General features: G+C 39.1%; 1 protein-coding gene across 1 annotated transcript in view; it reads left to right on the forward strand.

The window, feature by feature from the left end:
• Nucleotides 1-3,544, forward strand: part of CEP112 (centrosomal protein 112) — a 303,594-nt gene extending 300,050 nt beyond the window's left edge. The window contains exon 25 of the mRNA XM_065415534.1: nucleotides 3,476-3,544. Within this exon, the coding sequence (XP_065271606.1) occupies nucleotides 3,476-3,544 (69 nt within the window). The remainder of the gene's footprint in view (nucleotides 1-3,475) is intronic.
• Nucleotides 3,545-12,378: the final 8,834 nt, after the last annotated feature.

Raw genomic sequence — 12,378 nt, forward strand, 5'->3', positions numbered from 1 at the left:
ATCTCTCTTGAGCCAAGCGATTTACCTCAAATGCCTGCTGAAAGTAGAATATAAAGTCAGCAGTGATGTTGCAACTGTTACTTTTTTTCTCAAGAATATGCTGCTGAAGACAGGGTATGGTTAGCAACTGTCTATTATCAGTGTTTCTTCAGAAGAAGTTGTGTTCAACATGCACTGGTGGAATCTTTGTTTCCTTTGCAGCCTGCATAATAAAGCAGCCCTTTGTTTTTTCAGGTACTGCCTCAAAAGCCCATTGTATTAATTCCAAGTTTGGTTGATAAAAGTAATAGTGTTGATATAATATATTGACGAAGACATTTGATTTGGTACACACACCATTTTGGTTTGGATTTTAAGCAGGAATTAACTCAGGAAATCCTATGATCTGTGTTGTGTTAGATAAAACTAGATGGTTCCTTCTTGTCTTAAAATCTATGAAACTGTAAATTAATCTGAATGGCAGCACTAGAAGTAAGAATAGTAAAGATGAAGACAAATTGTTAAATGTCACTTTCTTAAATCAATGACTGATTATGTTTAAAAAAAAAACTTACCCCTTTGGTAGGGCTACTGGCCTAGTGGATAGTTTGGAAGCAGTAGATGTGATATATCTTGATTTTAGTAAGGCTTTTGACACAGCCCCACATGACATTTTCATAAGCAAATAAGAGAAATGTGATCTAGATGAAATTACTATACGGAGTGTTGCAGAACTGGTTGAAAGACCATAATCAGAGTAATTAACCATGGTTCACTGTCTAAAGGGGAAGGTGTATCTAGTGCAGTCCCGCAGGGGTCAATCCTGGGTCCGGTAGAATTCAATATTTTCATTAATGACTTGGTTAATGGAGTGGAGAGTATACATATGAAATTTGTGGATGACACCAAGATGGGAGAGGTTGCTAGCACTTTGGAGAACAGGATTGGATTTCAAAATTAACTTAACAAATTAAACAAGATGACATTCAATAAAGACAAGTGCAAAGTACTGCATTTAGGAAGGAAAATGCACAATAGCTGGGTAGAAAATAGTACTGCTGAAAAGGACTTGGGGGCTATAGTGAATGACAAATTGAATATGAGTCACTGATGTAATGCAGTTGCAAATAAGGCTAATATTCTGGGCTGTATTCATAGGAATGTTGTATGTAAGACATGGGAGGTAATTGTTCCACTCTACTAGGCACTGGTGAGGCCTCAGCTGGAATAGTATCCAATTCTGGGTGCCGTACTTTACGAAACACGTGGACAAACTGGAGAGAGTCCAGAGGAGAGCAACAAAAATAATTAAAGGTTTAGAAAACCTGACCTTTGAGGAAAGATTTTAAAAACTGGGCACATTTAGTCCTGAGAAAAGAAGACTGAGGGGGGACCAGATAAGTCTTCAAATATGGGTTGTTATAAAGAAGACTGTGATCAATTGTTCTCCATGTCCACTGAAGGTAGGACAAGAAGTAGTGGGCTTAATCTGCAGCAAGGGAGATTTAGGTTGGATATTAAGAAAAACATCCTAAGTACTGGAATAGGGTACAAAGGGAGATTGTGGATCCCAAATCTTGGAGGTTTTTAAGAGCAGGTTAGACAAACAACTGTCTGGGATGGTCATAGAATATCAGGGTTGGAAGGGACCTCAGGAGGTCATCTAGTCCAACCCCCTGCTCAAAGCAGGACCAATCCCCAACTAAATCATGATAGGTATATTAGATCCTGTCTTAAGCGTGAGGGGTGGACTAGATGACTTCTAGATCCTTTCCACCTTACATTTCTTTGATATTATAAATGTATGCTGTGTATTGTGGTCATGTGATGTACAAACTCCACTCTGGGGAGCAGAATCCTTCAGGAGCCATTCATGATCCACGTGGAATCATTTGAAATGCCAAGACATGCCATATGTTCATGAAATGCCAAAGGTTTTGGGGGGAGAGAGGGGAATGAAAGGTTAAACTGGTATCTGAGATGTTAAGAGAGTTAGTTTTTTCATGCAGAAGTCAACGTTTTTTTGGCTCGGATTTATTTGGTAAAATATTGTTTGAAATGAGGTCGTTACTTAAAATCATGAAACTGATTCATATTTTTTGGTACATAAGATATTAAATAGACCCACATCAATTTCCAAGAAACACTTACAAGCTGATATAGATATACACACTCTCCATGTCCATCTCTCTCCCTGGAAATGGTTGTTAGTTTAATTTACTTACATTCTCTGTTTATAATGCATAAAGGTTAGTTTGTAACATTTTTTGCTATGCATGGAAATTTCCCTTAGCAATGTCTGTCTTTAACAGAAATATGAAATTTCCAAAAGAGAGAGCTTTATATTCCCACATGCTAAAGGTGACACAAGTTAATAGTTACGATTGCAGATATTTATTTATTGCATGTAAAGGAATTTCCAGTGGTAGTGATATTTATGCTGATTAAAGTCACTGCAGACCAATAAAGGGTTAAGGATCCACCAGGATGATCTATTTCCAGTTGCTAGTAAAAGGCCATTTAAAAGTATGGTTTACTGTTAACTTTGTCTGGTAGGAAGCATTCCATTGGGACAGATATAAGAATACTTCACCTTACAGTGAGTTTTGTTTTTTAAAATTGAAACTGATATACCCCTGCAGGGCTTCTTTTGGATCAGCAGCATTTCAAAGGACTAAAAGTAACTCCAGACTCCTAAAACTGGGTGTTAACGCAGAAACACGTAGCTGCCGGCTTCATTTGCAGCAATATATGGTAGTCACAAACCATTCAGTAGGCAGGGTTCTCTTCTGAAGCACAGGTGTCCTCGTCTTTGAAAATTGTTGAAATTCCAGTTTGAAAACATCAGAGGAGAACGGCAGTGGAATCCTTGCACCTGTCAGGATTATTAATTGTTCTGGGGTGATGGACCAAGAACTGTTAAAAATGAACAAATATTCACTGCTCAGCAAAGTTTTCTAAAACTTTAGTAAAGTTTAAAATGCATTGCCACAATTGTTCACTGCACACCCCCATGAGCTCTTTGTAAGCTGTTCTAACATGGTAGTGCTACATAATATAAGCATTCATTCTCTCACACACCCTGTGAGAAAGTGGAATAGTGTTTTCACCATATTTCAGATGAGGAAACTGAGGTAGAGAAGTGAACTGACTTAGCGTCAGAGCTGGGATTAGAACTCAGATTCTCAGTCCCATGTTTAGACCACATGCTACATTATCCAGTATAGCTCTGAGTCCAAAAAGTTTTTGTGGCTGCCTTGGCTCCTGACTGAGTGGATAGGGTGCAGGATTAATGCTGTGGGTACACAGGCCAGGGAAACCACACTAGCAACTTTCAGTCAAGCATCATGCTTAAATCCAGCTCACGACTAAGGTGCTATTGAGGTTTCTCTAGTGTAAACTGGGCTTTAGACAGTAAAGTCAGTCTCCGTGAAATAAGTACCAATTGATTCATTAAGATTTTATACACCACTTTCATATGGGATGTGTTTTGTAGGTAAACTTTCTGCAGAAGAGAGCATCTGTCCTACAAGAAGAACTGAATGTGTACCACACCAGAAGGTAAATGAGTATCTTCTCATCAATTTGTACCATTTCACACCTGTGGGTCTCAGCTATTGAAGTTTTACAGCTTAATTAAAATGCTTACATATGGTTGCAGTTTAAAAAGAACCTTATTTTCAGTAAACAAGCTGTCTTTGAGACGTTACCCAGCTCTTCTAACCACACTGCTTAGTCAGTACTATTAGAGCAAGATTAGAGAACGTGCAGGTGCAATACAAGTCTGGGCTTTGCCTCCATGTTCATGAGACGGGCACAGCTGCAGGTCTGCGGTGATGCTGCCGCCTTTTAAACATAGAAAACGATGATGCAATTCTGAATATTACCGCTCACAGATTCAAAGTACAGGATCTTCATGAGCTTTAGATTTGTTTCAGAGCTGTACACCATCCAAAATAAATGACTACAAGTGTTGCAACAACAATAAAAAGATTCTCTGTGCCCTTAGAGTAAATGATTCACATGGATGATTGGGAAAAAGGAAACTTCCAAGCAAGGTCATTGAGGTTTTTTGTCCTTATAGGGTTCATTGATAATTGTATATCTCACATCAGGATTTCTGCAAAGAACAGGATGTGCACATATAAACAGCAGATATTTTAATGAAAACCATGTAAGATATAAGAACTAGTCTGAAAATATGAATCTTAAAAGGACTTTTTAACATTTTGTATATTTGTAGCTGAGAGTGATGATAAAATATGTACAGGGGTGTGTGTGTGTGTCTGTGTGTGTTCATATTTTCTCCCTGAGATTTTGTATTATAGGAGACATTGTCAGATAAACATATTGATTCAATGTATTGATTTATCCCCAACATATCTCCATGGAGAGCAATGGAATTACACAGCAATGCTTTTAACCCAAAAGTTTCCACTGAGCCAGTCAGTCAGTGTCTTCACACAGAGTACTAGCTGGCTAAGAGACTGGTAATGGTATATAGATCCAGTCATAGGTTTAGATCCAGGTCAATACTGACCAAAAGTTGAATGTGGCTTATGTGTAATGACGTTAGTGCCATTCTTAATAGAGGAGAAGGGTAGGAAAATTAACTTTACCATTGTATTCCAATGGATATACCTAAGGCTAAACCACATTAGCAGTCTAGTTTGGAGAAGCTTGTACGGCTACAGGCTGTTCTGTGATTAACAGAGGACCAAGCCAGAATCTTTCACAAGGACTAAATTCATGCTTATTTGGGAAGGTGGGGGGGGGGGGAGTATTATCTTCACACTGATTCATTAGCAGACCCGTCTTCGTTAATGTTGTGCAGTGTTTGGGAATACCTGATAAGCTTTTCAGTGCAGTAATATATGTGTGTTTAATACGTAGCATAAAGGGGCTAGATCCTGTTTCGTGCTTCTGAGCACTTTCTAATACAAATAATAGTAAGATATAACTAAGGAGAGCATTTTAATTTTTAGGTAACTGCTGGAGCAGAGGAAATTGTTCAAGTGACAAATGGACATCTTTCAGCAGGTTTGAAGATTTGGATCTTGTAAATTAAACTGTGAGATCAGTGGCTGTTTTGTTAGCACAGAAAATGTAATTAAGCTCATGAAAGCACATCCATCCTTCATGCCAGTATTTTTTGAGTTGTATCTTACTTGAATTATTTTTTACCATTATCTTATTACAGATTTACAATTTTGGTATACTAAGTGTGTTTGTGTGTGTGCTCAATTTACTTATTGCGAAACTAAATTCCCTCGACTATTGGTTTTGCTAATTACTTCCTAATATCATTTTTATTCAATTTTATACATGATAAAATCATGTTTCTATTATTATTATTATTATTATTCAAGATTTTTAAAACATATTTTACATTGCTTTCATGTTCATATGTTTACATAATATTAAAATATTCTTTTGTACTTTTTTGTTTTGACATTGTTTGTGGTCCCTGAACATTTCATTTGCTGAAATAGGCATGGTGTTTGTGAGAGTTTTACATACCGTGATGTATTCATGGGGAAAAATCCTGTTCTGACTTCGGAAACTTCACACAAGTGCTGCCTCCAGTCACTATTCTGATTAATGGCCTTTAAGGGCCATCAGTGGGCATTACATGGACGAGGCAGCCACAGGACAGGGTTCTTTACTATGAAAATGCATTGAATTATATGGTGTATTTTGAAAAGATAAAAGGCAAATAAGGGCCCCTAGTCTGCAAAAACATATGTGCTTAACTTTAAGTATCTGAGTAGTCCCATTGAAGTCACTGGGGCTACCCATGTGCTTAAACCCTAGCAGGTGCCTACGGGTTTACAGGCTCTGAGGCATTGAAAGCAATGGGAGTTGAGAGCACACAGCACCTACCTGGAGGCACCCATCACCTTCTAAGCTTGGGTTCTTCTTTTCTGTTGTTCATATTGTTCAAGAATGGCCATTACTAGCTAGTTTTAATCCACAAACTGAGAAGTGGGGAATATAAGAAACCAGCTGTTTTTTCCTCTGTGTACCTCTGGCAAACATGACACAGTTAGTGGTCTGGGCACAGGATACGGAGACAAGAATTTACTGACAATGGCCTTGGGCAAGTTATTGAACTTCTCCCTGTCAGTGATAAATGGTGATGATAATCCTTAGATGCCTTCCTCAGAATGGTGGTGTGAGCATTAATGTACACTGGACCCTTGCTAGAACATGGGATTTGGGATCCATGCGCGGTACCGCGTTAAAATGAATTGCAATTAAAGTAATTAAATTTGGGATCCATGGCCGCGACCGCGTTATATGTGAATTCGCGCTATATAGACACACGTTCTAGCGAGGGTCCGGTGTATTGCTATTTGTAAAGAGATTTGATGATGAAAAGGGCTGTGTTGTTAAGCAACAGCGATGCAGCTGACCTCTAGGGGCACTGTGGCATCCATGCTGAGCCCCCAGCTCACAGGCTGCTCCAGTATCCTCTCCCTTCTGGCATCTAGATAAATGAGGGAGGAAACTTGTTGGCAGACCAGATTATACCCACCCCCACCTCTTGGCAGCAGGACCATTGGGAGAGGCAACTTTCTGCCAGATTTCACCCTCCCTTCCCACACATCACCTCTCCACCTTTGCTTGGTGCTTTGTTAATTGGGAGGCTGGTCCTGGCCTGTGCGTCCAGTACGTCCCTCGGCCCGCGCCGCTTCCAGCAGCTCCCATTGGCCTGGAGCGGCGAACGGCCGAACCTGCAGACGCAGCAGGTAAACAAACTGGCCCGGCCCGCCAGGGGCTTTCCCTACACAAGTGGCGTCCCAAGTTTGGGAAACACTGAATTAGTGATCCCACTGCTTATGGATAAAGGTTCTTCATAGCTCTCAGATAATCAGAGAAGTGATGCAGCAGGTGCCACTAAGCCCTGCCTTGGGCGATGGTGTGTTTTACTAGGAGTGATGTGCCAAGATACATTTAATTTGTTGTGGGTAGAAAAATTAAAAACTGTTTACTCAGAAAGACGTACGGCAACATTAATTCAACTCTTCAGAAGAAATTTCAAGAGTTCACTGAGTTGCAGATTATGAACTGAGTGGATTAGCTTTTGTAAATTGCTTTGTGTTGGGTCTGAGATAGAAGCATCTATTGTGATGAAACCTCTTTTCCCAAGCACAAATGAAATGAGATATTTCTGATGATTAGCATGCTGCTAATATTTTTGCACCTATCAGAGTGGTTCTAGGGCTCTTGAAATCAGTGGAGTAGCCAAACTAATGCACATAAGCTCCGTTGCACATGGATCCCTGAGTAGACTGAATGCAGATCTGCATTTCATTATGTACCAAGGAAATGGGTTGCTAACGTCAGTGATGATATCAACAAACAGTTTAAGAATGAGCGAGAAAAGCAGAGCTTGGTCAATTTGAGTGTTTCAGAATTGAGATGATCTCCCCTTATGGAGAAAGTACTGTGGAGGCCAAGGGTAAACTAAACCAGGTCCTGGGGTTCACCCCATAAAATGAATTGCTATAATTTTTAAAACATTTCTTACATTTAAAAAAAAGTTGAGGTTTGTGCCTTCGCTGTAATTGGTATATGATCAAGAGGTATCACACCGGGATGTGATTAACTATCAGGGAACAGTTGGTTTCACGTCTGTAACTCTTACTGCTGACTGGCTAGTCAAGGCCCTCTACCCCAGTTTCACCTGCTAGCAAAAGAGTTGTCAGCTTAAAGTGGCTGATTTCACCACACCGTAAACAAGCTGTAGCAAAGCAGGCTTCTTTGTGGCTTGATTACGGCTCTATTTGTGCATTATTTTTTTACTGATTTTTTTGCAGTAGAAAGATGACTGTTTAATTCTGTATAAAAAAATCACACAAATAATTTTTTTTAAAAGAGACATCAAATCATTCACCAGTGGTGAGGGAGTCCTTGCCCTTATCAAGGTGAAACTTTGTTTCACTGCCGCTTACAGTTCTTGTGATACATGTAACAAATGTTTATTTCTCTCAAAGTTGGAAGAAAAGGGATAGAACCCCCACCCACCATTAAACCCAGTGATAAGCAGTCTTAATAGAGAATGTAGCAGGGATCTGACTTTTTAAAATTATCTTAATGCAAATCACAATTCACTGAAGGCACTAGGCACTAATTAATTTTACTACGTCTCATTCTGATGGTAGAAAGGGAAGATAGAACATCAAGTATCATATGAAAAAGTTTCAGAACACAAGGTCATTTTAATTCGTACTTTCTTTCTTTCTTTTTTTTTAAAAGAACTGTCTTTTCTCAGCTTTGATATTTTGTTCAGAAATGTCGTTTCTTTTAAACCTTGTCATTAAAGAAGGTTTGCTCTTTAAAGTGCATTATCAAAGAGTGCAGAAATTGCAAGTTACTGAAACTAAAATGCATGATCAGTTTTAAGTCCACCAACTAAAGCCCACTTAAAATGAAATGTACTCTTGTGCTGGTGGCTTCTTTGATAAAGCCCGTGAAAGATACAAAGTTGGTCAGTTCAAACCAGGAAAAGAAGATAATTAAGTAAAACTTTTTTTCCTACATTTGAAATTACTTTTATGGATGATAAGCGTTGAGGGGACTGATTAAGGGCCCAATCCTGCAAACGTGCTCTCACATGAGAGAGAACAGATAATTTTGTAGGATCAGGCTCTTACAGAGCAATTACACAGTCGTTATATGTGAAATTTGAGAATTTGGAATAATGTATAAGCCGGACCACCAAGTCTGCATTTCAGAATGTCATTTTTTTACCATTTGTTGCCACAACATGATCAATATCTTTCATTATAGCGAACCATAACATAAAGGAGTGCAGGTCTTGTGTAGTGTACCTGCTTTACCATTTGTGAGTATTTCAGATTCCCCTCTTTTTCTTGATGCAGGTTTTACCCTATAAACTGCTACGCTTGGTTACCAGGTTTTGGGTGCTTTTCTAGCTTCAAGGGGACACTGATAAAATATGGGGGAATGGAGAATTTTCTGTGACTTCTCATAATTCTGTTATTCACAACAAAGGAACTTGAATTTTCATTTGACACGTTTATACTCAAAATCTTTGAAATAATCAAAGGGATATTAACAATCAGAGAACAGGTGGTGGAAAACCATCATACAGACCAATTTATTTCTACCAAGAGCCATTAATGAACCAATCTCTATCAATAAGTGCTGCATTGTACACTATGATAGCACATGATGATCAGTTGTTTAGCCACTGGCATTAGGGGCTTGGGGCCTGGTTCTTATCTCTCTTTACTCTAGTGTAAATCAGAAGTAACTCCGTTAAAACTCAGTGGAGCTACACTTGAATTAAAATGGTGTAAGTGTAAACTGTATCAGAATCAGGCCTGAGGCCTTCATTAGTTACACGTCAGCATTATAAACTGCTTAGTCTTCCTACCTCTCCACTTCCCAACATCTATTGAACTTTTTACTGTTGATAGTACCAGGAGTTTCTGTTCTCACTGACCAATATATATTTAACATTAAAGCTGGGATTTTCAAAGGGAGTCGAGTGGCCAGACCACATTGATTTTCAGTGGGATTTAGGCACTTGAAAATGCTAGCCTAAAACAATATCATGTATAGGCTGACTCATCATTATTCCATATGTTCTAGAGGCCTAGAGCTCAGTGGGAGGGGAAGAATATAAATTTAAAATGTGAGCTGATGCATCAGAATCGACATGGAAGATTGGTATTATTGTACAGGGCTAAAACCAAGCAAATATACATGTTCCTGCTCATGGAATGAGTTAAGTGATAGGATAGTTATCTCCCACACTTGGTAGATAAGTTAAACTTGCAACATTTTTAACTTACTAGCTTCTGTGTCTCAGGTTTGCTCACTAAGGATCAAATTCTGCTCCTACTGATTTTGATATAAAACTACCACTACTTCAGTGGGAGCCAGATTTAGGCTTATTCAAGCAAAACTGCCCCCGAACTCAAATTAGTCAAGCTTTGCCTAAGAAAAGTCTTCAAGATCATGACCCAAGATGAAATTCTGGCTCCACTGAATTCAATGAGAGTTTTGTCATGGACTTCAGTGGAGCTAGGATTTCACCCCCTGTTGGTTAATCTACGGTCAGTTCCATCCCATCCCTTTTGATATCCACTGTCCTTTCTTTTCACCTTTCTCTCGATCCCTTTCCTGCATAATTGGAAATGTCCTACAGCTGTATATGACTTCAGACAGTGGAATTTTGATGGTTACTTTTATGACAGGTTCTTTCATTTAACTAGTGGGGAAATCAAAGATACACAGAGGGCATTTGTGAAGGTAGATATGTCCCTAAACATCATGTTTCCCGCAGAAGTGTGATCTAGTCAAAATATCTAGAAGAGGATTCCTAATTCTGTAAGAAATCTGTCATTGAGAAAGTGATCCTGAGCCTATAAAGAATATTACTTAATATCTTTGTCCTTTACCATGGAACAATGCAGTGGGACTAGAGCTCCCCGATGTTATGAATAAGCCATATTTAATTAGACTTATTTCATTGTCCTTTAGCTTTTATAAGGAAAGAAAATTAGTTTGGAGACAGTGGATTACTGTCAAAAGTAATCCTTAATTTTTTATTTATTTATTTGTTTGTTTGTTTGTTTGTTTTAAGAAACTGTATTCCTCTCCACCACTACTTCAACAGGCGGGAAATCCTCTGCACAGGAAAATGCCATGTAAAATGCATAGGGTTACAGCAGGGTGTGCTCTAATACTTAAAATCAACAACTCAACACAGCGGCTACATTGCAGATATCCACATTTGTATCTCAAGGGCCAAGGAAATCATTCAAGATTATGCATTACGATAAAATTCTCCTGTATACTCTATATTGTACTACAATCCCTTCATTGTCTTTGGAGCTGCATATACTAAGGATTCCAAACACCACGGTAACTGATTGATTGAGGGTTACTCTGAAGGGCAGAAGCTTGGCCCAGCTGAAGACCCATAAGAGTTTTAATATGAACTTCAGTGGACCAAGGAGCAAAACCTACAACCCACAAATTGGACTTCATAACGGACCAGTTTGTTTTCTTGACACTGAAACCCATTATCTCTGCATAAAATGGAATAAAGTCCCTTTCTTCAAATAGGGCTTCCTGGAACAAGGAAATAAGCCAGAGGGTTTATAAGAGAATGATTGGGGTGGGGGGCTCATGTTTGTTAGAAAGCTAATGGGCCCATTTCTATTTCATGAACATACACCCTCAAAAAAGTTGGAGCCTGAATCTTTATGAGGGCTGTGTTTAATTGTATTCAGGAATATCCTTACATTTATTTGGGACGCTCACTTGTCTTCTACTAATTTGCTTCATCGGTGTTGAATGAGCTGACATTTCAATACAGATGTGGATCTATAGGTCAGTGGAAAAATATTCTAAGCAGGCCTCTCTTAAATATATACATGAGACTGGGCTTCCCTCACCCCATCCCCCCAGTATAGTAGATGGTACTTCACTTTTCCAAAATTGGTTTTATAGGTAGGGGTGGTCTTGTGTTTAAGGCACAGAACTGGGAGAGCAGAATCCTGTTCCGAACTGCCGTAGACCCAGTCAGCATGTTGTTTCAACACGAGAACAGTCGCTTCTTCTAAGAGATTGAGAGGCTAAAGTAATGTTTATAAAGCACAATGAGATCTTCAGATGGAAAGAAGATAGAAGTGCTAAATTGTACATGTGTGTGTGTGTGTGCACTTCCATATGTAAATAAATTAGCATAATCACTGCTCCTATCCCAAGGTTTGAGTGCATAAAGAATGTAATATTGTGCTTTCAAAGATTACAAACTCCCTTTGATCCAATGCCAACATTAAAGTGCTCTCCAGCCCACAAAGCCTGAGATCTCCCTTCCCCCACCACACCTCACTTCACTCCTCTCCTAAGGAAGTAGATTTTTAGACAGGTTTTGCAATGTGCTCTAAAGGGGGATAATAAGTTTTAGGGGGCCCTCCACTAAGAATGCCTCGTGCCCCAGACAAATAGAGGGATCTCATGCATGGATCAGTAGCTGGTTAAAAGGAAACAAAAGAAGGAATAAATGGTCAGTTTTCACAGTGGAGAGGTAAACAGCAGGAAGGATCTGTAGTGGGACCAGTGCAGTTCAGGTAAATAGTGATGTGGCAATGTTTGCAGATGATACAAAATTACTCAAGATAGTGAAGTCCAAAGCTGATTGTGAAGAATTACAAAGGGATCTCACAGAACTGGGTGACTGGGCAACAAAATGGAAAACATAATATACATACAAAGGATTGCATCTAAATTAGCTGTTACCATTCAAGAAAGTCATTGTGGCTAGTTTTCTGAAAACACCTGCTCAATGTACAGCAGCAGTCAAGCTAAGAGAATGTTCGGAACCATTAGGAAAAGGATAGATAATAAGACAGA

Source organism: Emys orbicularis, chromosome 13 (assembly GCF_028017835.1).
Source record: "Emys orbicularis isolate rEmyOrb1 chromosome 13, rEmyOrb1.hap1, whole genome shotgun sequence".
NCBI lineage: Eukaryota > Metazoa > Chordata > Testudines > Emydidae > Emys > Emys orbicularis.